Consider the following 26,370-nt stretch of genomic DNA (forward strand, 5'->3'; position numbering starts at 1 on the left):
GAAATAGCAAAGTGATTTACTACTGTATATTCAGCAATAGTAAAGCTTATTTTTGGTGTTCATAATTCAAAAAGTATATTGTAAAAATCTGAAAAGGCTGAGAAAAGATGCACACAAGTGATGAGGAAAGAAGTTTAAAAAGTGTGAGTTGTATAATCTCTTAAAAATAGACTGAGATTAACAATCTTGAACTCTGCAAGGAGAAATCTTTTCGTAGTAAAGAATCTGTTCAAACAGCAGGCAAACTGTAACATGATACAGTGGCAAAAAGCTAAGCTAAACAGTGAAACTAAAAATGAGATGCCTAACTTTTAACAGTGACTGTTAGTAATCTCCATTGCAGTAACTCATGGCATCACCCAGAAGTTACAAATTTAATACAGGAATCACTCTGATTCTGTGGCCTGGGTTACACAAGCTAAACAAGATGATTTTAACAACCTCTTATGACCTTAAAGGTCATTAACATAAATCTTTGAGCCTATGATCTTCTTCTATCACTTCTTCAAAGTGATCCCTGAATTTCCAGGTTTTCAAGAATTTCCTTCTTTTAGTCAGTGCTATAAGAACATAGTTTCCTATATTCTGCACTTCCTCTAAATTTAAGAACGCTGGAGGCCATATAATTCTGAGCTTTAACACCACAGAAATTCAGACAATAAAATCCCCATGAAGACCACACATTGTGTTTCTGATGTTCTTTGTACTTGTTGAAGAAGTTTGTTCTGAACCCTGGACTGATAACAAACTTGTGAAAGCCTGGAGCCATTTATACTGGGGTTTTTTTGCATTTAAAATACGTGAACACTAGTCCGCAAAAGAAGTTTGTGGCTGTGATGAAACTCTCTCATACCTTCAGTTTCAGTGAGACTCCTCTCTACAGTTTTGGGTACTTTATGCACCGGTTCCAGAGGAAACACATTTCTCTCAGTCAAGATCTACACAGAGCCAACACATACAGGGTGACTCATTGTCTATTTAGATTAAACAGCTCAAAAAGAAATCCCGGAATCCCCTATGTCGTTTCTCTACTGTGCAGGCAGCTCCGAGAACCCTGCTACTCCGGGGGTGAAAGCACCACGCAGACTGCCACCAGCTCTGTGCTTACAGTTCATTGAAACTGTTACCCATGATAAATTTAAGACTCTTACTTAGTGGCTGTCACATACCCCTGCTGAGTCACCTGGAGCAAACAGGAGGGAATGGCACCACTTATCAAAGCACCAAGCCATGACTTCAACCACTTCTCTGACGCGCGGGCGACGGGCAGCCCTGAGGCACTTCAGCCCCTCTGGGCCAACAACCCCACCGGGAAATAAGCCCGTAGCTGGCCGGGAGAAAAATGAACTCCCCCTTGGGTCGGGAAATGTCTTCCCCGGGGCGGGGGGGGGGGGGGGGGTATCCCGGCGAGGCAGAGAGACGCGGTGAGGAGAGAGGGACTAATGGAGACCCCGGAGCGCCGCGCAGCGCTGAGGCGGGCAGTACCTCAGCCCTCAGCTCACGCGCCCCGCCTTCCAACGGGCGGTGGGGGCCGACGGCCCGCCGCGGCCACGCGCTGCCGTTCTGATTGGTCCTAGGTCCTCAGAGCGACGGGAGAGACAGCCAATCAGGGCGTGAGATGCTGTGACGGGGCGGGGAGGGCTGCTGTGTAACGCGCCTGCCTGTGTGAGGGAGCGGGCGCTTTGCTCCCCCTCCCCCGTCCCTCTGAAGCGCGGTCCGGCCCGCGGGGAGGGACCGAGCGGCCCTGCGGGAAGGAGTCGCCGCGTCCCGGCTGCCCCTGCCCCGCTGTGCCATGGAGGACGTGCTGCCCTCGGGCCTGCTGGAGATCTGCCTGCTGGTCGGTGTGCGCAGGGAGCGGGTGAGGGCGCTCCTCCAGGTGAGAGGGGGTTCGGTGCGGGGAAGGGAGAGCGGGGCGTGGGGGGGCTCGGCTCTGACCCGGCTGGTCTGTGGGGCAGCTTCTGTCAGCGCGGTTCTCTCCTCGGAGGTCTAAACGGAGTCTGAGCCCGGTCAGCTCCTCCCTGGACGGACCTCTCTTCCCCCCCTGTACGGACTTGAGTAAAACTATTGGGTTGCGTTGCTGTTATTGCATAGAGCTGACGTACTTTAAAGAAAACTTGTTTTGGCAGGCGATCATCAGCAAAGTAGGGATAGTTTGGTAGTGGGTTTAAGTAATTGCACTTTTTTCAAAGGTCTGAGCTTAGATGAAGAATGCAATGTAACTTTACATAAGCAGGAGCAGCAAAATGCTTGAACAGTGCATATCCTTTACTGGATGATGTCCCATTTCCCGTCTTCCGTTGGAGATAAAAGCTAAAGATAGGGGAATAAAGCCTGGTAATTTGTATCCTGAGGGTAACAAGAGGTCTAAATCCCTGTGAGCTTAGTGCTCTACTTTGGCACAACCTGAGTTAATTCAGATACAGCAGAAGTTGATGGGTTGGTTTCTCTTTTGAATATGTGGTTTGTAATTTGCTTATGACTATAGCCGCTTCACATGTGAGTTAACAAAATCCTCTTCCTGATTTTGCTTTGTTAAAATGTGCTGATGGTTTTGTTAGATACCTGTGAGCTGCCCCGCTGTGGGAGTAGCTGTGGTGCCAGCACCTGCTGAAAAGCCAAGCTGCTCCCAGGGATCTCGGTTGTCTTGCTTGAACTTGAATTTGATTGCGCGCTCTAATAGCATTAGATAAAGAAGTCTTTGTTAAACTTGTTGCCGCTCACTCGCTCAGGAGATGGCTTTTGTTGATGTCAGCTTCTTAAGTAATATCAGCTAAGGAGAGGCTCAAATTCCAGCATCTCATTCATGTATACATTCAACTTGGGAAAACAGTTGTGCCATAAATGTCACCACCAGACTTTTGAAATCAGTGTGTATGTGTTGTTTCAGCACCTGCGTGAGAAGTAAACCCAAAAGAAGGTGAATTTCTTTTTCATTCCAGTCTGCTCAGTTGGATCTCATTGCTTCCAAAAAACCTGTAGAAGCCATTCCGATCACGCTACAGGTTTTGAATTGTTTCTTTGCTCAAGGTATAAAATGGAGTGTCAGAAAGGAAAGTAGTCCCTACGCTTGTCAATATTAACTGTAGTAACGTCCCTGCAAGCTGTTAAACCACAGGGATTTCAATCACTGTCTTAGGGCAACTGTATAGATTTACTCCACTTCCTTTTCCTTCTGCAGAACTATCTACATGATGAAATAGTGGAATATGTTTTGTGTCTAATTTCAGTGAATGTAGAAAGAAGAGACCTTGTTGACAGAAAATAAGAACATTTCGATGGAAAGTAGCAGACCTCTGATGATATTTACAGATGAAACAGCAGGGTGAAAATCTTGATAGTGCTTCAAATCTTGGTCTTGAAAGAGTGTTTGTGCATTCTTAACTCTATTGCAATATGGAGTAATCAAGTCAATTAAGTCAGTGGGAACATATAACCCACTCCCAAAGTCGGGTGGGGATTCCAGGGAAAAAGATACAGTTTTGCACTGACGCTCATGAAACTGGAGTTCCTGTCATCCATCAATTGTCCTTATTGCCGAGATAATAGTCACTCCAAGATTTCAGTTTGAAGAGATAACAGGCCGCTATTTTCAGCTAGAGATTAGTTTTTCAGTGTTGGAAGTGTGTATTTTGTAAGAATGAGATGTATAATGGTGAGGATCATACAGCCATCTTTGCTAAGACTTCTTTCCCCTAAGTTATCTTCATTTATAAAGCCGGGGTTTGATATGGCAAGTATGATGTGCAAGTTGTCTGTGAGATGTCTCAGATCTTCCTGTTGGCTCCATTGCTGGGTTCTGTATCTATCTACCACAGTCAGTGGTACAGATCTTATCTCTTAACAGTGTCTGCATCATGCATTCTGGCCCTGCTAATGTAGACATAACCACCAAAACAATTTTTCCTTCTTCTGTAATGCCCCCCTGGGTGTCAAGTTGTGTGAAAGAAATGAGGTGTGATCAAGTTAAGCATTAGTTAGCAGTGTGTACTTGTGGCAGTGAAAAATAACTGTGTAATGGCCTGCATCATCAGGACCATAGCTCACAGGTGAAGGGAAGAGATTATTTCTATTATTATAATTACTCAACACTCTCAAGGTCATATCTGGAATACTGTCCCACATTTGGGTACCTTGATACCAGAGAACTGCTGACAAATGGGAGCAAGACCAGAAGAAGCTAAGCTATATGAGTGCTGGAGCACAAGGGGGGAAGAATCTCCTTCCTAAGGGATTTCTGAAACTTTGCTGGATGAGACCCAGAGCAACCTAATCTAACTTAAAAGTTGTCATTGCTTTGAGCAAAGGGTTGCACTAGAACCTCCAGAGGTTCCTCCCAACCTAATTTTTCTAAGGCTTCATACTTTTCCCTGCCCAATTATTCCTTAAAGAAGCCAGTTCTTTCATGACATTCAAAATGAAATTAACTTCTTCAGTGATGGGAAGAGGAGAATGAGATCAAGGAAACAACAAATAGCTGAGGTCACACTCCGATCTGTGGTTTCAACACACTACTTCTTGTTTGTGTCTAAAATAGCGCAGTCGTCGTAAAAAGTCTGTCTCTTATCTGCGTCCTATACAGCACCATTGTTACAGGAACAAAATCAGTAAATAGGGATGGAATAAATCCCTGATTTGTGGAATCTTGAAGAATTACAGGAAAGAAAATGCATTAGTCTTTATAAGAAGCTGTGTATGATGCAAGGACATTTGATAGTAAAAAGCATCAGAAGAGAAGCATTTCAAATTGAAGAAGTAACAGGAGAAGCAGAGAACATACATGTTCAAAGAATATTAGAAACAAGTGAATATTGTTGTGTTGCTGCCTATTCATTATCCCTGAACTGAAAGGGTAAGAAAATATGACTTCGGCTGTAGACATTAATATGAGCTGACTTGAATGCTGATGACTGAGTCACTGGGTCAGTGAAAGTGCTGACAGTGCTGTTCTGTGGAAAAAAAAATGGCGTTTAATGCCTCTGTTGTAGTTCAAGACATCGAGGACCTGGCATTTTAGAGGCTGTTACACTGTGAGGCTATTAAATCACTGGCTGTCGTCCAGCACTTTGTAGCACAGAGATGCCTTCAGTTAAGTCAGGGATTGCCCTGTCAAAGCAACTTTGTATGAAGACCTCTGCAGGGTAAATCTGCCAAGTTAAGATTGCTACTGTTTGAGTAGGTCTGTGTTTTTCTTGCATGACAGCCTCAGGGCTGAGCCTTAAATCTTAATTTCCTTCTGAAATGTTTAGCTGCATGTTGTTTTGAGAGTAATTGTGTTTATCTGCATTTCCAGTTTCTTCATGTGAAATGGATGTCAGCTTCCAGCTAAGGAAAATGACACTTGAAATTTTTAGCATGGCAAGATGTGACACTCAGTACCCCAAACTGTAACGTGCTTTTTGAAGTCATTGCTATCTTTTGAATATCCCAGTGGATACTTATCTGAACTTTTTTTTTTTCACTCTGAGTTCTTTCTACTTCAGACACTGTGTTCATTAAAAGAGTGTTTTTTCACTTATTTTTATTGAAACGCTTTCTTTCAAGTATGCTATTATAGCATATGGTGGAGCTTAAGGTACAGTAACTAATATGTCCTGAAGGTAAATATTCCTTCTCATTTTTCCTATGATGCTCAAATGTGAAGAAGACAACTGGTGGACTTATCTACTAGGACAAATAAGCTGAGACTTTCTGTTCCAAAATTTGAATGGTGGAAGATTGGCTTCAGTAAAGCAATAGAGCTTTGTGTGTTGTAGCTACTTTAAAAAGTAGGGAAATGATGAGAGACGCCAGCATTGGTTCTCAAGGAATATCTTAAATACGAGTAATATTGATGCATCATGTCTGAAGGTAGAAGCAGCATGTATGCTTCATCTGTCTTTGAATCAGTTAGCAAAAAGTTGAAACAGCTTTTTAGCCACAGTGAGGCTCGGCTTTCCTGTTTCCAAATATCCGTTGACTAAGCAAAGCTTTTACTTGCTGTTTTGACCTTGCAGGAAGAATTAAAATTGCAGTGAAGTAATTGAAAATGCAGCTGCTTGTCTCTACCATATGGTCAAGAATACAAAAAGAGTTCCCAAGTACAAGGAAATCTCCTCTTTTGATCACATCCTCCACAGGTTTTTCATAGCAAGGCAGCAAGGGCTTTCAGTGCAGTAATACTTTACAAAGCTGCCTACTAAAAAAATGTGATTTTGTACATGCTCTTGGGATGCCTGTTCCACTTAGTCATCATTGTATGGAGAAATTTTCATGGCTTCATGTTGTACAGTGTCTTAAAATTGTGTTTATTGTAACAGTGATTGCTGTTTTTAGTTGTACTTTCCTAATTGCCTTATAAAGTTAAAAGTTGTCTTGTGAAAGCTTGTGTAGTGTTTTTTTTTTTCTTGTCAACGTTATTTTGAGTAAAAATGTAGCTTTTCCTAAAGTTGAACAATGACTTATCTAGGGAGTTCAGCTGTTTTTCTTTGTTTTTATTTATTTGTTGCCTGGTTTCTCTTCCTACCAGTGTTTATTTTAAGTACAGATTAAGTATATCCTAACGGTTCAATGGAGGAAATATTGTATTAGATGTTTGTTAGTTTTCTTATGCCAAAGGCATAATATTGATACGGTGCATTTTGAATGATGAAGAATGATTCTTTGCCTACTGAAAATGCCCAGACTGTTCCCCTTGCATTAACATATGTAAAGCAAGAAATTAGAGGGGAAAAAAACATTATTTAGGAAGAGGAAAAAATGTATTCTAAACCCACAATTTTAGGGGTAGAGAGAAAACAGGGCTAAAAATGGTTTAAAAAAACTATCAGGAGGAGGAGGAGGAGTGTCAACTTAGTGGTGGTTTGTTTGTTTGTTTGGTTTTTTTTTAGGGTACTCAAAGAAAACCCAAAAGTCTTCCTCCCCTTGATCCAGAAGTTCTTTCTGTATTTGTGCCTCCATTTATCAGCAGAGATGATACTCAGGTGATTAATGCTGGTAATAACTTGAATAAAAGTAAACGCCGGTCTTTCCGAAAGAAAAAAGAGAGGCCAAAGATTGAAAATGTCAAAAGTCTCAATGGGGAGCAGAAAGCAACTGACACTGAAGAAATTACAGTTCCAGTGGACATTGATCTTATTGGTTTGCCACAGCTATGCTTCCCAGGTATGGTAGAGTTCACACTTCTTAATGACATCTGTTTTATTATATATTTGTTGACCCATAGTACAGCCAAATGTGTTTTGTTTGGGTTTTTTTTTAAGATCATCTTCTCTATCTCTTTGTATTTCACAGTATAAAAATTGTGTCTGCTTGTGTGATGAAAGTAGCTGTTAACCTGAATGGGATGCCCTTACTCTGTATGGTTATGTTGTGTGAAACAGATCTATTAGCAATAGTAGCTGCAACACCTGCAAGAGTGGGAAGCTGAAAGTTACTTTAGCCCTTATTGGTAAATCTTGGTTTGAGTGAAGTGCACACATGCACACACTTTTAAAATTCTTTTTCCCCCCTAGAATGACTAAGTACTCTTTCACTTTTCATTTGGTATTAAGATATACCTGAAGTAGTGGCTGTCTCCTCCAGGTTTAGTTGTAGGAATTTTAACATGCCTGTCACTATTGCAGATCTTATAATATCTTGAAAGAAAAAAAAAAAGTGAACAAAACTGATCTGTTTTATTTTGCTACTTAAAATGCAGAATAATTATATAGTATTTTTGCTGCTTCAGTAATGTGCAGCTTACAGCCTTTGTAACAACCCTTAGATCTGAAGAGCTTGAGGGACTGTATATGTGCATTTTAATCCCTTTAAAATGAGTAGTTTCTCTTGAAATTAAGTGGAAATGTGCAGTATTTGTCAAGAATTGCTTTTCAAGCAGCTGTAGTTAAATATGTAGTTAAAAAGAGGTTTCTGCCTTCATTGCAGGAGGACTTTATATAACTTCTGAATCAAAAGAGGACCACATTCATTTCCTGGTCTTCACAGACGTTTGTGGTAACAGAACATACGGTGTTGTTGCACAGTACTACCAGCCTATGCAAGTATGTTGTTTAGCCTATGCTTTTATTAAAGTGTATTAAAAGATATAAAATAAAACAAAACACTGAGAATAATGTCAGGTTTAATTTATGAAATTAGTTAACAGATGTGTTTTTATGTTAGTAGGAATACAGAACAAATCATACGTTATATTGCCATTGTAAATGAAGTCCATTGGAACAGCGTTGCATAAGGAAAAGCTGTTTTGGATTTCAATTAGGAGTTTTGAATATTTAAGAGCAGACTTTGTCCCTTGGACTTTTTTTTGGTGAAGATTGTACCCTGTGTTCTTTCTAAATATCTTTTGCGCTGAAATTCTTTTTAATACGTATGTCTAAGTCTTGTAGGCTGACATTTTTCTGAAGAGCTTGAGGGAGCTAGACATCCAAATACCCTTCAAATTCACAGCGAACTGGGTGTCACATCTCTTGGGTTCTCAGAAAATATCAGCCATAAATTCATGATTAACATAAACACATTAATCTGTAGTTTTCTTGCAGGATGGCTGTACTTCCTTGAATGGACAGGCCCACTGGGACTCTGCGCAGACTGGGAAGATGCCTGTCTGTTTTGTACCATTCGCTATTTGTGTTATATCCAGATATCCATATTTTAATGCCCTTAAGGATTGTCTCTCTTGGTAAGACTTGCTATCCTGTGTGTTTCTCCTGGAAATAACTGTGCAGGTTTTAATACATGAATTTTCATTATGTGGTCAGGATAGTTATGGTGGTGTGAGATGTGTGGGAGAGGAAAAGAAGAAATGTAATGTGAATGTTACCCAGACAGTAAGCGCAAGTTCTAAATATCAAGTAAATTAGTTATGATGTGGTCTTCATTTTCTTTTAGGTTTTTGGTAAGTCTAGAAAATACTAATTTGCAGGGAACAGATTTCTCAAAGATTCTGTTTTTTTTGGAAGAGGGTTAACTATAATTTTGCCATGCTGGTGAAAATCACTTTGAAAGCACAAAAACCTCTTTATAATGCACCAAATATATATTCATGTCCTTATTTGCATTAATAAGCAGTTAATTACACTTTATTCTTTAACTAAATAATCCAAGTCATTTGCGTGAGTATAATGGTTACTTGGCTGTCGTAGAACTAGGAGAGAAAATCTTAGGATACAGAGTACTTCACTGGTTAGAAACACTCAAATACTCTGCAGTGTAGATGAGTTAAAAGGTAAGTGAACATGGATCTGTCTTATTGTTTAGTAATTTAATTTATTTTGAGGTTGTGTGTTGCTTTATCGTTAAAGTGTATGTGACTGGCAGAAAAGGGGGAATCCAAGTGACAAAGCTGCATTTGGTGCTGGCATTTCTCACCACACTGGAAACTCAACTGATTAAGTTTTCATAATATCTTCTTCTGCATTGGTTTTTTTTTTTGTGTTTTTTTTTCTTTTTTGTTTTTGTTTTTAAATCTCATAATCACCACATATTTTCCTCGATACTGTTTGATAGATAATTTCAGAATATCTGCCCTTCTGTTTTGTGTTTTTTGTTTTTGGTTTTTTTTTTTTTAATTTTTTAGAAAAGGTATTTTACTGTGCCAGAGTATACTTAAGTGGGAGGAAAGGAAGGGATGGAGAGGTACCATTTTTTCTTATTTTGGTTGCATTACTGAAATTTTTCTATATGGCCTGAAACTGCTGCTGGGATGTGTGGCTGTTCTGAATGGAATATAAGCAATTACAGTAAAGACATCTATTATATACTTTGAGCACAGTACCCTGTACAGCTGGGGATGTTTCAGCCGTTTGTAACATTACAGAACATTGACATTGTTTTCCTGCAAGCCAGAAAGGGAGTAATTTTCATTTTGGTTGCCTTAGCTGTAATCAGGTGGCCAATGGGTTAAAAATCTAATTAAATGTTTTCATTGACTCAGTGTACTCAAGTAGTAGTGCCTCCTATACTTAACAAATAATAACACATTCAACAGCGCACTTGTATCCTTGGTATGCTTCAGTGGTGGTTTGCAGGATGCTTCAACTGACTAATCATTCTGCGAGTCTGTGGATTTGAAAACACTTGCTGGTGGACCTCGAACCACCTATTTCTAGTGTGTAGTCCTTTTCTCATGAGAACTAGTAGAAAAATGCTATTTGTTAGTGTTAATGAAGGCTTGATGTTGAAGTAGGATCTAAAGGGGTTCTGTTTCCATTCAGGACCTTTTTGCAGCAAAACATTTCATTTTCCTCCAGAATACTGCTGTGTGTAGCTTATTTTCCGCAGGACCTGCAATGCACAGGACTGCTTATAGGTGAGGTGGTACTTGTTTTAATTCAGAACAGTCCTCAAAGGTATTTTATCATCATAAGTATTCCCAGATAAAACCTGGGTTCCTAAACTTTTTCAAATAGCAGATTATAGTAGAAATCATAACTGAAAACTGAGACCAAACTGAGGTATAAAGGCAACATCAAGCTATAAATCCACATAGGTGCTTTGAACTGCAAGGGAAACTTGCAAACTTTCATCATAGTAACGAAGGTCTTCATATTCTGTGCAAATAGTTTTATAACTAATTCACATATTACTAATGTACAATGCTTCCAAATCTGGAACAATTTGAATGGACTGTGTCTGTCTCTCTCCAAAGCAAGAAGATATGCATCTAGACTGTTTCACAATACTGCGACTGTTGGATTGTTCTACATAATTATTTGAAAAGGTTCAGTTTTAAATTGAGACGTTTTGGCACTTTGCACAGGTAGTTTTACCTCAGTCTGTTACCCTACATGAAAAGTGAAATATTCCTGACAGTAATATCTTTCTGGATGAACTCCTGTCTTGGGTGGATGAATAGGCTCCATTCACAGAGTAAATCTTCCAACCTGTTATTAGTCCTTTCAGATGTCTTGAGAAAAGGTGGAAGTGTGCAAATAGCTCGCAGCATTGAGGCAGTACAAAGGACCTATTCTTAGATGTTCTTGCTTTCTGAAACATCTGTCTGTGGACAGTTAATAGCGGTAATGGAAGGTTCATAAACTCCTTAGCTCTCCGCTTTAATGTTTTAGAGATTACTTCATTTATTTCAGCAGACATTTGCAGTGCAGAGCTGTCAGCTGCTATTAAGTTGCATTAATGGGCACAGTGTACTGATTAGGGAGCTCTTACTGTCCTTTCTGTACATCTCCTGCTTTTTCAGCATCCGGGGCAGGTTGTTTCTGTTATTAACATTTACCAGATGTGTTGATATGTGCTTTTTGTCTCACCCCCCCCCCCCCCCCAAAAAACCCAACAAAAACCCCCAGGTCTACCTATGCTGCTTAGGCCACATCTAAGGCATTACCAAGGGTGAGAGCATATGTGTTTAAATTGATGACTCTACCATCTGGTTTTCTTTGGTAATTCTTAAACTCCCCTCACCCTGCCTTCACTGTGCCCCTGAATAGCTGATGGGCTTTTTGGAGATATGGGCAACAGCCTAGTACACAGCCCAGGGTAGTTTCCAAATGTGAATTTAGTGAACTTAAATGCCTCATTAATGCAGTTAAAAGTTCAGTAATATATGACAGAATATTTTTATTCTGGAATCTAAATGCAATACCTGAATATGATGTCCTGGATTCTAGTATATCTCTTGACCTTTTCAGTTCCTTTCTAGACCACTTTCTTCCTGAAGAGCAGCTATTATTCTGCAGGAAACCAGTAAAACTGCAAACTGAAATAAAACCTCAAGGGAGAATATAACCATATTAAGTTCCTGGTTTCTATATGTATGGTTTTGCGGACTTAAATTTCTGATTTTGTAAAGGTTTGGGTTTTGGTTTTTTTGCTATAAATAGGCACATGAATCTTACATTGAACAAAATGCCCTTTTTGACTACAAATATCTAACTTCTTAATTGTTACATTTCAGAAATGCTGTTGGACTTAACAGTTTGCAGTCTTAATAGTGTGTATGTTTAAATGTTCATTAATTGATCTGGCGTACAATATAAACTGCATGACCTTTGTGGCTTTGACACAGCTACGGTAATGCAGTTCTCAAACAGAAACATTTGGCAAGTTTGCACAACTGTATTTGTTCTTCGTATGGGTAGGAACAATAGCAAAGAGCAGTGTTCATGCAGGCCTTACACTAAATATGGCTCTTGCTTCACATTCCTCTGCAGTTAAGCCCATGTCTACAACCTCTCTTTTCCTCTGATACTCCATCCCAGAGCTGATGTTTGGTGCTTGGGATGGGAGAAACACCATGGCACTATGTTGCAGCTGTGGGTGTTTAGTTCCTCAAGCAATCTCTGTAAGAAACTTCCTTTAGCTGCATTTCACCTCTAGGTTTTCTTTGCCATCATAAGACCCAGTGTGCTATCTGTATCCTCTGATATATATGATACAGCAGTATTTTATGCATGGAAGTAAAAAACCCACCTGCTTCTGACACAGCATTATCATTAAAATTAAATGGAGCCACTAAAGTATCTAATAAACTAGAAATTAATTAGCTGGAATAATAGCTTCATTGCTCCTAATAATTTTTTTTTAATTCTTGGTTATCAGCAAAAAGGCTTTTTTTTCTGTCTGCATGTTACTATTTATAAGTTATTTTCTATAATTTAATTTCAGCTTGCTAGTGCAACTGCGACCTTTCAAGGATTTAGATGTTGAGGAGCACATAAAAGAATTTGCAGCAAAGTTATTTTTAATACCCAGCCCGCCACCAGGACCACTCCACTTGGTAATTACTGATGCTGAATTTCATAATTACTTTAACATTATGTCTTAGAAAGCACTAAGATGTTGTTTTCTATAAATTGGGGGACGTTCACTGTCAGGTCAGAGGTTGTACTTGCTGATATAAAACTGATGTCAATACCTGTGCTTTGAAAATAAGGCTATGCATTATTAGTACATAAAATAACAGTGTGACCAAGGTGCAGGCTTGGGCACTGGCATGCCAGTTGGTTATGCTGTTTAATTTTTAATACTCTTCTGGGAAGGATTTGGCTCATGCCAACTATTTACTGTCTGAGATGATGCCTGGGTAGGTCTGGGGACAGCATAATCTAGCTTTTGGTTTCTTGAGGGGCAGCCCACGTAATCTCTACTACAAGCAGTTGGAAGCTCCAGTCTGTAATTACTCTATAAGAATGGAAGCTTACCTTTCACCTGCACAGTATGGCATTGCCATCTCACTAAATACACATGTATAAACTCCAGTAAATGATGTAACTATCACTCAACTAAAGTGTGGGAGTTCCCTTTCTTGTGTCTGATATCAAGACATGCTGCCTGATGTGGATGCTCATGGCTGTCATCCTGATTGTGTGATGGGTGGACGTGCAGTGCAGCTGTGTGACTGAGAAGTAGTGCAGTCCCTGTGAGAGGAAAGAGGCCAAGGAAATCAGTTGCTGGAACAACACGTACAGCTCTGGACTTGTTCTTTTCTTCTGTCTAAATGACTCTGGGGAAGCAGAACAGTGTGCAGTGGATTTAATGTTCTGGTGAGCAGATTAAATGTTCTGGATTGGCTGCTGCCTGCATAAGACCTAGCTGAGAGGAGAAACTCACATAAACATTTGTGTTAGTGTAGAAGCTGAGATGTGTGGGCTGTATTTTCTTCTTTATAACCCTTCCCAAGTCAAGCTAGATGTTAGCTGAGTCAGTGATTTCACCACACTCTTTTGTCTACTGAAATGGCTTCTAGGGAGGCAGTGCTTCAGCCACGGACTTCTCTTTAGCTGGTTTCCTTGACTTGGTATGAGGGGTTAGGAGCAGAGGAAGAAATAGCGTAGCTGGAAAATTGTCTGAATGACTGGCTAAACCAGCTGCTAAGTGCTGGAATATGCAGCATGTGCAGGATCTGGCCCCCAGAGATTTGAGCTGGAGTATTTGAAACACTGAAAGAGCTCATTCATTTTGGCTTGTTCTATCTTCTTAACGTGAGCACCTATGCTCAGTTATTTTGTTCATATCTTTTCTATTTCCTGTATGAGTTTTAGCAATACTTTTATTTCCCAGTTTTATCTACAAATATAAATTCCATTATTTGATTATGCTTATAACAAAGCAAGTTTAATTCTCTTAAAAGAATATATATATATTTGAAGTTTTATTGCCTAAACAGCCTATGAGAATGAAAGGAGACAAAGTCCATGCTAATCTTTCAAACTAGTTATTATGTCTTTTCCTATTTCCCTTTCTTTCTATTTCAGTTTTCTGCAGTATGCAAATACCTGTCTTCTTGTTCTCAATGTTAGCATTTTATAGTTGGAACTGAAATCCCGAATTAAATGTGTTGTGGGAATGTTTTCATTAAGAAATAAATGGAAAACATCTGTTATTACAGGTATTTAATATGAAACCACTTCAAATAATAATTCCTTCACGAGAGGATCCAGACAGTCCAATTATTGACTTGGATCTTCATCTTCCGTTGCTGTGTTTCAAGCCAGAGCAGGTGCTGCAGGTAAAACTAACTGATGCTTTAAAATGTATTAGAGATTGACAGTACTGGTAATTTGTGGTTTAGAAAAAATCAAGACTTTTAGTTACCCAAAAACCATTATAAACCCAGGAATTCAGAATAGTGTTAGTTCTGCATATTAGAGATATGGCACAATAAAATACAGTTCTTATTAAGATATTTTGTTGTGTATAGACCAGATTAGATTAAGGCATATTGGATTTTTTTCTCCTGTGGGTCAGCAATAAGTGCTAAATTTCTTAAGAGTATATTTTAAAATATAAAGACCCAAGCTGATTGACAGATTTTGTTTTGAATTCTCATTACATGCATTTCTACAAGATTCATAAGAACCTTTTTCATGTGTAAGAAAGGGACCTGCAGGATGGATTGATAACAGTTGGCCCTCTCATATAAATGAAGTGTAAATGGTGTAGAAAGACAAGAAAATACAAAAAACTATTTGCAAAGAATTTTTTGGGTGCTTCATAGCATCTTACAATAATTTTGGCTTGGAGTGTCCTTTGTATGTTTCCTGATTGAATTCCCTGCTCAAAGGCCACCTGTGAAGTTAAATTAAGTTGCTCAAGGTCATCAGTATTATTGGTGCCACTTCCTCTAAAAAGAGCACATTGGAGGCCTCTTTCCAGGGATGATTGTAAACCTCCTCAGTCCTAAGAGTAGGTAGTACTAGCTTATTTTTTGGGATTCTGCCCACATGTGTACGTTGTGAATGAAATTATCTCAAATCCTAAATGGTCCTCTGCAATAGGTGCATCTTGAGCATGGAGTTTTACATGTTAGTATCTCTGTGAGATGTCCCATGTATGCCATTAGTTGTCTTGGCTAGAATTCATCCCACCTAACTTGAGGCATCTGAATTTGGTGCTTAGATACCATTGGGTCCCTTTCTACCAGTGGAAAACAGTGGACATCTCCAGATAGCTTCCTGAATTGTTCTGTGAAAGTACTGCTCTCCAGTGGCACTATAAGGAACCTGACTAGCTATCATTTGGAATAGATGTTTGGCTGAGATGTCTAAAACCTAGATTGTCTTTGTGTTCACCATCAAAGACAGGTTTGCTTATATTCTTCGTCTGGGTACTTTTTACAGGCATTTTATGGTCTAATACTGTGGAAGAAAGGTGACAGGTCTTCTCAGTAATTCCAGCTAAATCCTGACTTAGTTGACATTGGTGGCAAAACTCTCAATGACTTCCACTGTTACTTAAATTTTCTCTCCTTTTCTGTTTTCTTCTCTTAGTTTTGTAAGAATCCTTAAGTGGACATTATTTCCATTTATAAACATTTTAAGGTAGCTATTAAAAAACAACTTGTGAGGCTGAGCTTCACAAGCTGATGAAATATTTGTGCATATCTAGTATGTTCTAGATATAACTCTTCGTAAACATTTAGCATTTTGTTTTTTTCCAGATTATGACCTGTATTTTGACTGAGCAGAGAATAGTTTTCTTCTCTTCCGACTGGGCTCTGTTGACACTCATTGCTGAATGCTTTATGTTGTACCTTCATCCTCTTCAGTGGCAACATACTTTTGTGCCTCTTCTGTCTCGTCAAATGCTGGATTTTGTAATGGCCCCAACATCTTTCCTTATGGGATGTCATATTGATCATTTTGAAGAAGTTAGCACGGTATGTTTTAGACTATTACTAGTCTTGCTGTTCACTTGCAGTGCGTTTGACCCCTTACTTCTTTCAGATGCATCTAGAAACTTGCTTTTGTTATTTAGGTGTGTAAGAAGTGAAGAAATTAGAGGTAATGGAACCATACCGATGTGACCACTGGCTTATTGGAAAAAGCTTATTGTTGTATTCCTTACCTTTCTTTTCTTTGCAGGATAATATCATGATTTTTGCGAGTTCAGGTTCCATTTGGGGAAAAATTTTACTTGCGTGTCATTTGTATAGTATAATAGTTTCCCTTCAGACCAGTGAGGTTATTTTTTGCCCAGAGTTGTGCGGGATGAATTAGGTGTCTTTTCCAGGCATTTGGCTTAAGAATTGAGCATGCACTTGAAAATACTCTAATGATGCTGCTGTTCCCCATAGTGGAGTTCAGTATTTAATAAAATAAGAAAAAGCAATGTAAAGAATATAATCTCACAATTTTTCTGAAGGTTTTTTGGTCTTCTTTTTTCAGAATCTTGTTTAACTAAGCCTCTTTCAGTGGGTAACATTAATCTTGGTTACCCAAAAAGATTTAAGAAAAACAGCTTCACAGTGGAGCGCTAGTATGAATATACTTTTGAGAGTGTCACATAGGGTTTCTGTGAGTATTCAAAATCAAACACAGAAAAATTGTGTAAATTTATATTGGATGAATCCATCTGTTTATAAGCCAAAGTGAAACTGGTCCATCTAGGCAAGTCCAAAATGAAGCAGATAAATGTTTTATTTTAGTTAGCAGTAAGATGACGTCGCTATGAGAAATAAGTACAGATTAGAGAATGCACTTTCCTTTGATATAATTTGAAAGATTTTGTTTGCTTATATAAACACTGTGTTGCAGACTCATCTTTAAGGTTATTAAAATTGCAAACTGAGAGATCAGCATGGGCTTTACCTCTATGTGACTTTTTGTGCATTAGCGTGTGTTTTGGTGTTTGAGACTAATATATAAACCCTCCCTCTCCCTGTCATCCCGTGGGCTAAGTAAGGAGTAAATGCTGAATGGAGAAAGCTATCCAGGAGCTTCTTTGTGTACATATATATAGTTTTATACATATCCTCATAATGTATAGCTTTTCAAGGATGGGCTTAGAGATCCAGTATTAATTTAATACCACATGAAGAGCATATTAGGTTCCTAAATGTTTATGTACTGAGATTAATATATATTAATTTAATGACATTTATTTTTCTTGAAAGTAATTGTTTAATTATCCATACAATCTTTTAGTTGTGGGAAAAAAGTCAATCCTTTTCTGCTTTACCTCCTTGCTGAAATAATTCATTGTCTGAGGAGTACATAAAGGAGAAGTAAATGTTTTTGCAATGTAAGTGTATTTACAGTCATTCTATTTTCTTTTGTTAAAAGGAAACTGAAGATTTAATTCTAATTAATATAGATAATGGAGATATTACACATTCAAAAATGACTGAAGAGGAACTTGAAATTCCAGATGTTCCAGCACAAGCAGCGGAAACTTTCATAAAAAGGTGAAAAGATGTTGAAGTTGTGTTTATCTTGGTGCATAAATCATGCTTGACACTCTAAGTTTTTATTTTGTATTATTTATTATTATATTATTTCATTCATATAAAACCCATTGCATTTGATAAGGGCAAACTGAAAATTTCAATTAATTAATATACAGTAACTTTTAGTCATAATCATAACCATATTATTTTGCAACACCTGGAATGCTTGTTTCTTTTATATTACTGATATGGAGTATTCCCTGAACTTTACTGTTCTTTACAAAAAATCTGTGATTTACATGTACTAGTAGGACTTCCAGGAATCTTGTTAGCTTGTCAACACTTGCAAATCAATCTTGCACTTGCTCTAACTGTAAGATGCGTGAGGCCTAAATGACTTGTTTCTTTAAAAGGTATGAAAAAAATTGTTGGTGTTGGCATTTAACTTGATAATTTTCTTTTCTGTGTAGAGTGGAGAGTCTTCAGCTGCATTATGATCTAGAGCTCTGCCATCTCCGAGCCAGCACAGATCTTGGTGAACTCCAAATGCGTAGAAGGGCTTGGCAACAGAAACTGAATACGGAAGTTCAGCAAATGACTTTGCAGTTAATTGTTAATATCTTCAGGTGAGGATAGAGTATTTTTTATTATAAGAGCATATGATACTGGTTAAGACACTTCCACTGTCACTGAAATATTCTTATTTTGTCTGTCTTTATAGATATTTAGTATCTCTCTTAAGTTTTGTGGGGGAATATGAGAAGGAGGTCCTGCTAGCATATCAATAATTAATGTATTCAGGTACATACACATTGCTAGGACATGTTAGATAAAACTGTTCTAATTTTGAACTTGTATGTCTTTTGTGTGAAGATTTCAGGAAGAGAATTGCAGTCCTCATATTTCATAATTAGGAAAAGCTTTTAAGGCCCAGTAAGGGATATCAGTTTCTAACTGGACATAGTCTTGGTCACTGTTGTTAGAGGAAAATGAATTCAAACTGGGACAGAGTAGAAGAGCTGAAAACGGGACCAGAGTTCAGAACACCTGGGTGTGTTTTGGCTAACTGAACAAATGCTGAGAATGGATGAAATATTTGGAGAGTGCAACCACATGAGAATGAAGGGGAGAGGAGCTGTTTAAGCTCAAGGACAGAGTGTTGGCACAACAAATGCTGGGTATTGGGTGTGGTTGAGACTGACATTTTAATAAGAATGTGGAGTAGGATTTGTTGGGTTTTTTTTTTTCCCTTTTCCTCTAGAAAAACATCCAACTGTGCTAATTTTCCTTGTTCTTAATCTAATGTAGTATGTTGATACCCACAGTTGCTTCATCTTATCAGTCTGGGTACTGGTTGTAAATCCTGCTATTATTTGCTTGTATTTAGGGAGGGAATGGAAGTGTGGTAGGTGATTTGTACAAAAAAGTGCAGCAAACAGATGGCTGGTTTGCATATGCTTCGTTTCTTTTTACATAGATACTAACATACTTGACCGTGAAAATGAAACTGCCTACCTGGCATTTCTAAAGAATCTGATTATATGGACAAAGTTCTGCAAATAGTTGTGCTGATAACCATCCCCACCTATTTCTTGCTGCCTCTTGCAGGAGATGGTGCTCCCTTTTGGATCAGCTACCGAATTGCTCACACGAATGCTCCCTAGCATTTTCAGTCAGAAGGTGCTGGGTTAATTTATATAGTCCAAATACCAGGTCTCCATTAATCTACTCGATTTTGTTGGATCAGCTTAGGGAGTGTTCATACAAGTGACTGGGCCCTCCAGGAGGACAATAGCTGCTGGGTGTGGAGGATAGAACAGACTTTATAGCTAGCTGGATGTGGAAACTGAAATGCATTTAAAACCTGATGTGCTACCACTGGGATTTGGTGGATTTCAGTGTGTGGCAACAATATGTTCCAGATAAAGATGAGGAGAAATGCGTTTTGCTGCTAACAGCTTGAACGATTTAATGCACTAAATGCTTGGCTACAAAAAAATGAACAGATGCTTTGCTCTCTAAGCAGTAATATGTTTTGTGAAGGGGTTGATTCTTGTCTTACTTTCTTTCTCCTTTCCTTCAAACTTTCTTTCTTTGTTCTTTTTTTCAGCCTTGTTTCTTCTATCTTCTAATGCTATATCTACCAGCGTCCAGGAGTGAAGGAAAGTTAATCTCTGATGCAATTGTGCTGGCACTTGTTACTGTCTTCAGTGAAGCACTGTAGTATTTTCGTGTGCATGGAGGTTCCATGTTTAAAGCAAACAATGCTAAATTATGTAGAATTATATAGAACTATGTACTTTTACTAACCATCTTCTTTATGAACCCATATGGCTTGATAAACTGTTAATGGGCTTTTATCACTGATCTGTGAAAAGCAAGTGATGTAGAGACCTGTCAGTTCTCTGCATGGGTATGAGATCCCCCTTTTGTGCTTATATTCAAATCTTAGCTCACTAACTTATTTTCTTCATTCATGTATTTTCATGGGAATTCCTTATTCCTCAATACCCAGCGTGAGTAGATGAAATAAGATGTAATAATAAAAGGAGCCCTGATTTTAGCCACTTGCACATATCTAGCTTAAATAACTTACCATTTCTTACTCACAGACTTCATTTCAGAGAACAGCTTGTTTCTGAAAAACTCCCACGTTCTGCTCCTGAAACAAATTTTTCTGGCTCACCTTTAGGGCACAGAAGTTACTATTGAGGTCTGGTTTTCCAAGGATAGTATAGGGCTTCTGCTGCCTGCTGTGACCATGCATATACTAAATATGCATCAGTTCCTTATCTCGCTTTCTCTTTTATTTCAATAGTTCTGTCTCTTTAGTTTAACACAATTTCCGGTTATTGCTGGCTTTATGAGCCAAGTTTGAGAGTGCAGGAAAAAAATACCTAATCTATAATATTTCATGTGCATGTTACAGATGCAATATAATCGGACAGTGTGAGGTCAGATGACATCTTTCAAATTGCCTATGTGGATAGGTACACTTGTCTTTTTAGTACTCCAGATGGGTTGTATGTGATTCAGGAGCTGTGTATGTAAATGTAATTCCGGGGTTAGAGCCTAAGTCATGACTTAAATATATAGGTTCTCCTCTGTGGGTTACTAAAATTGATCCCACAGACTCTAAGTGAATTGCTGATTTGAAATGGCAGTTGCAGCAGGTAGCCCATCTTACTTATTGTAAGAGTTTGCATTCTTTTTCTATGATTCAGTAACTCAGACTTGTTCATTACAACTGAGTTTGCCTTCTGATACTGCAGCATATTTCTGTTTTGCCTTCTGATGCTGCAGCGTATTTCTAGTAGTAACAGTGGGCTGCTGCTACTGCAAAAGTGCGACTTGCTTACAAATCTCCAAGCATATTTATCTTATGTATTTATTTTTGTCTCCAGGGAGGTAAAAGACCATCTAAATTATGAACATAGAGTGTTTAACAGTGAAGAATTTCTGAAAACAAGGGCAACTGGAGACCAGCCATTTTACAAAAAGGTAAATTCAGTATTAAATATGTTGTGATTCTCTGTTATTAATCTGTATTTTAGGATTAATGCCAAATATTAATAGAATGGTCACAGTTCAGTCTGTGTGGTGGTGTTGAACCACCAGCTTTCACAGAATGCTTTACGAAATTTATTTGATTTACTATAAACAGGTAAAATAGTAGACAGCATTTTGGAGAGCAAGGTACTATGTAATTCCAGAGCAAATTAAATGTAGTTCCTTGGGCGTGAGATTAACCTATGGCAGATGGTCAGTAAAGCTACATCTAAATTGTATTTTAAGCGCAGGCACTTGTCCAAACTGTTTGGACTGAAGCCCATATGTAGACAGGAGTTTTCAGCAAGCCTGTGAGCACAGCAGAAGGGAGCTCATGTGACAGAAATTGAAGTACCTGCTCTATCTGCCGCCTGAGCAACAGGGCATGGAGTTGGCGGTGCCTGCTTGACGCCAGCCCGTGAACCCGTTTCTCACAATGCGTCACAGCGAACGCGTGCGGCTGACTCTGAGCACGTGAGTGGCACTGGTGTCCTTAGGGCCTGCAGTGTGACAGGGCATACGGGACATAGGTTGATTTAGCTTACATGTGCTTTACCAGGTAGTATAACTGTAGCTTACTTTTATGTGCTGGTAAAGCCCATGAAGTAATACTCAAATAGTGCATAGCCTCAGGCCAGGCCCAATAGTGCCAGAGGCTAAAGGACAACCTGAAATTTTCACATAGTTTTTCTTAGCCTTCCTGCTAACTCACCTTATTAGGTACTTATCTGAGTTTGAAACCCTGTAGGGGTGTGGAGTTTTTCCGTACAAGCCCTGAGTCCCTTTTACACCTGCCCTGATAAGCTTTATCCTTATGTTAGTGTAAGCTTGATCTGCTGAAGCTCCAAAAAGACTCAGTTTTCACCCAGTGTATACAGTGAACCAGGCTTTTATGAAGGATGCAGGTCTGTTGTCCTCTGGAGCACAGACAGTACTGGTGCATGAGTCTGCCTTTTATGTAATGGCTTTGTATATCCTAAGGTGATGGTGTGGGTTTAATTTCTCATTAAAAGGAGAGTGTCTTGGTCACCAGGCTGTAGGATTTAGAGTGATTCTCCATGCCTTTGGTGTAGGACTGTCACTGACCATCAAAGGTTGGATATCCTTTGGGTGAGAAGGAAGGAGAAAGGAAGGAGGAACAGAAGGAAAGGAGCAGGGAGAGAGAGAGACTAAGAGTATACAGGTTCCTGTGAGAGTATCTGACAGCGTCAGGGTACTTTGCCCAGAAGTGGGAAGGTTGAGAGTTTCATCCTGGCAGTTGAGACTGTTATTTTACATTAAATTGTTTGCACCTGATTAAATTAATATTTGCCTTCAAAGAATTAAACTAAACTGTTGTGTATGTGAGAAACAGAATTTACATGTTTTAAGGGTTTGTGTCTAGCCACGTACAGTGTTCTAGGAGAATTCGGTCTTGACACAGCAAGCCAAAGTCCAAAGTTATAAACTCCTGTGATGTTTTTCAGTGTCATGATTATTAACCAAATAAAAAGTTTAGCTTAGTTAAATGAAAAAAATAATTGTTTGGAAGATTGTTGCCCTGAACTGGGAGTGTCTATGGTCAATACCTAATTTCTGAAGGGATGCCAGACATCTTTCTCAGCTTCTTGCAGCCTTTGATGCAATTTACAGAGTAGTTTTTAACACATGCTTTATGAAGTAGCTTCTTATTTTAACCAACTGTAAGACATGTTGTGCTGTTATTTAAGCTTCTCAAAAGTAAAATATTATCTTCGCTTTTTTGGTGATACTATAGCTTGTTTAATAAACCTGTGGGTCAAAGCAAAGGTTTAACAAGGACTGTAAGAAAGTGCATCTGCCATTTTACATTTACTTTTAATTATGTTCTATGGGTGCATATGAAAGTTACAGAGGTTTCCTTTGCCTCTAGAATTTGGCAGTTGCCTCTCTGGAGTAACTGTTTTATATCTGGCAAAAAGATCTGTTAATTAGTATCAACAGGCTGTGGTTGATAACAACTTTTTTGTTTCCTGTTTTGTTTGCTACTTCAAACATATAATAAGAAAAGTTTCTGAACATCCATTTAAAGGAGATGTCAGTGTGTGAAGGAAATGATCAGAAAAGTGTCTCATTTTACTTAAGTGGTAGTTGCCAAACTTTGCAGAATATCTGGCAATTCAAAGATAACAAACTGATGAATACTCAATAGGAAGCAGTGTTTGTTGGATAAAGCTTCCAACACTAGCAACCATTCTTAAAAACAAACAAATAAAAAGGAAAAATTAAAAAAAACCTATTAATATGTCATCAGGAAAGTAATTAATCGGAAATGTTCTGACCAGGATTTCAAATTAATAGAAATAATTAAAATATTTTCAGTAGCACTTTCTAACGTTATAAATGAAATAGTGGCAATTTTATGAATTGAAATTTAAAATTCATTTAAAATTCAGATGTGCACATTTAAGAAGAGCTTTGAGCAGCTGACTCGCTTAAATACTGTAACACATTGTGGCAGCTTTGCTTTCAAGTAAATCTTAGAAGATAACACAATATGGAGTAGTTACTAGTTGTATCTAGAATTATATTAAGAGAACTCCAGAAGCTATTAGAAAGGACTCTTTCAGTTCCTGCAGCTTGTCATCTCCTGTACATAAAATTGCTAACAAAATATGCCATCTACTGGAGAAATACTTAAAAGCAGAAATCTTGATGCTTTTGCAGATGCCATTTTACAGCATGCATTGCAAATGGATTGATAAGAGGCACCTTGAATAAGAATAACCTATTTGTTTGTGAAATATTTCTATTAATTTCAGAATACCTAGATTACTTACGAATCTTTCTCATTTGCTTTTTAAAAACATCATAGAACTACACTGATGTCTGATCAGTGGGTATTTTGGGTTGTTGGCGTGGTTTTCTTTTTTTCGGTCCTGTGACAAACTCCAAGACTAACAAGGGTACTTTAGGCAAGCCTCTGGGATATATCATTAATCAAAGTAATTTTTCATAGTTACATTCAAAGATACAACTGTCTTTCTGTTAGTAAGTTTGTAGAGGCTGGAGGCTGTATAAACATAAAGACAGGATTCCTGGTTATAACAATATTGTCTCCTGATGAAGTTTGCATTTGATTTGCTGAATGGATTAGTTTTCTGAATTGTTTATTGCAAACAATACTAAAAGCCCTGTGCTAGAACTAACATTCGTGTAGTCCACATGTTGTATTGCCTCAAATCCTAGCTTTCATCTTGTTCTAATTTGCGGTGGTGGGAGATGGTAGCTTTCCACTCTTTTTAATTCACACTTGGCATTTTTTATGGTGTCCTCTATCCTAAAAGTAGCAATTTGACCTTTTAGAAATTATTTCTGGATGATACCACGATAATTATGTGAGCAGGGGACAATTTTGGGGGTTACCAGGAGAAAAGATGACTCACTTGTCTTTTCAGTTTGATGGCATAATGTTAATTTAGAGTGCCACAAACTTCTTATTCCAAACCATAGACAATATTATCAAACCTTAGTTGTAGGCAGAAAATATACTGTTAAACTTGTAGCTAAAACTCTCTGTTTTGCTCAGTATTTCTCATTTTTGTTTGGTTTCCTCTTTTGGAGGGCCATCTGAGATTACTGTTTGCCAGTAAGCAAATATCATGCAAGTACAGAAGGTGAATGGAAACTGAGTTAGTCTTCTGTTGTTGAAGCTTTCAAATATTTTTGGTTTTGTGATTGCTAAATTGGAAGTTCTCAGCTTTGCATATGTAAAGGTAATAAAAATGAGCAAAACATGATAATAAAAATGTAATTGTAAATGATCCACAGTTAACCAGTTTGTGTTTCACAGGTTTTAGAGACCTACATGTTTCACTCTTTTCTTAAAGCTCGTCTGAACAGAAAGATGGATGCTTTCGCTCGACTTGAGTTGAGTACCCAGTCTGAAGAGGATAGGTAAATTTTTCTCATTCCTTTTTTCTGGTTTTGAACCTTCTGTTGATGTCAGTGATAAAAGTCCTTTTGACTCTATTGGTATGAGATCAGGTCATCTATGAGTAAGATTGACTAATTGATAGGCCATTTTATTAAGCTTACTGTAGAAGGGTGATAGGAACATGTCCAGCCATGGCTGTTGAAATTGTAAATTGGTACTAAATTGTAATTTAACACTATTGTACAAAAAAAAAATAAAATCAGTAATTTAGTGTGTATGTATACTGAATTTTAAAACTAGTTATATATTATTTTTATTTTTCTCAGATTAAATTTGATGTTTCATACTCCAAGAAGACTGACTATGGAGAAAATAGCTTCTAAACGATTTAATCCACAGTACATGATTAGTAGGCGTATGGTAATCAGTATGCCTAATCTACAAGATATCAAGCTGCCAGAGGGCCCTGCTAGAAATTCCTCACTTCGAAGAATAGAACCAAGTGTTGGTAAGGGAAGAATGTGTTGAACAAGTACAGTGTCTTTTCTGTTGTCTTTATGGGTGACATCACTGAATAATGTTCACAGAAACAGTGTCAGATGCTGGAAAAAAATGGTGAGCTGAGTCATCTTGAGCTGGGGCTCATCTGTGCTGCTTCTTGCATGTTAACTCAGTCGGTAGCCTGCTCTAAGTTTTGCTGTACCAGAAAAGACTGATTGGTCACAATAGGATTGATATTGGAGAATTACTTCCTGAGTCGGTAACCATGTTCAGTCCTCACCCACCTTATGTCCAGGTCTCTACTACCTTTAAACATAGGTGTGGTGGGTTGACCCTGGCTGGTCACCAGGTGCCCACCAAAGCTGCTCTGTCACTCCCTCCCTCGCTGGACAGGGGAGAGAAAATATAATGAAGGGCTCGTGGGTCGAGATAAGGACACGGAGAGATCACTTGCCAATTACTGTCATGGGCAAAACAGACTTGACTTGGGGAAAACTAATTTAATTTATTACCAATCAGATCAGAGTAGGGTAATGAGAAATAAAACCAAATCTTAAAACACTTTCCCTCCGCCCCTCCCTTCTTCCCAGGCATAACTTCACTCCTGAATTCTCTACCTCTTCCCCCCAAGCAGCACAGGGGGACAGGGAATGGAGGTTGAGGTTAGTTCTCTGCCTGAGCTGTTTGTGCTGCTCCTTCCTCCTCAGGGCCAGGACTCCACATGGGGGAAGACCCTGCTCCAGCATGGGGTCCCTCCCACCAGGAGATGGTTCTCCATGAAGTTCTCCAACATGAGTGCTTCCCACAGGCTGCAGTTCTTCACGAA

The 26,370-nt window shown here is 38.6% G+C and overlaps 1 protein-coding gene across 2 annotated transcripts in view; it reads left to right on the top strand.

Moving 5' to 3' along the window:
* The first annotated feature begins 1,700 nt into the window (after positions 1 to 1,700).
* DENND3 (DENN domain containing 3) overlaps positions 1,701 to 26,370 on the top strand; it is a 40,939-nt gene continuing 16,269 nt past the window's right edge. The window contains exons 1-12 of one of the 2 annotated variants that reach the window (XM_069780137.1): positions 1,701 to 1,876; positions 6,867 to 7,140; positions 7,903 to 8,018; positions 8,517 to 8,656; positions 12,598 to 12,709; positions 14,321 to 14,440; positions 15,872 to 16,090; positions 17,496 to 17,617; positions 18,070 to 18,225; positions 21,004 to 21,100; positions 24,960 to 25,063; positions 25,370 to 25,551. In XM_069780137.1, the coding sequence (XP_069636238.1) occupies positions 1,793 to 1,876; positions 6,867 to 7,140; positions 7,903 to 8,018; positions 8,517 to 8,656; positions 12,598 to 12,709; positions 14,321 to 14,440; positions 15,872 to 16,090; positions 17,496 to 17,617; positions 18,070 to 18,225; positions 21,004 to 21,100; positions 24,960 to 25,063; positions 25,370 to 25,551 (1,726 nt within the window). In that variant the 5' untranslated portion in view covers positions 1,701 to 1,792. Of the gene's footprint in view, positions 1,877 to 6,866; positions 7,141 to 7,902; positions 8,019 to 8,505; positions 8,657 to 12,597; positions 12,710 to 14,320; positions 14,441 to 15,871; positions 16,091 to 17,495; positions 17,618 to 18,069; positions 18,226 to 21,003; positions 21,101 to 24,959; positions 25,064 to 25,369; positions 25,552 to 26,370 lie in introns of those variants that run through there. The other variant, XM_069780138.1, reaches the window with a different exon arrangement.

This window comes from Haliaeetus albicilla, chromosome 3 (assembly GCF_947461875.1).
Source record: "Haliaeetus albicilla chromosome 3, bHalAlb1.1, whole genome shotgun sequence".
NCBI classification, from domain to species: Eukaryota; Metazoa; Chordata; class Aves; order Accipitriformes; family Accipitridae; genus Haliaeetus; species Haliaeetus albicilla.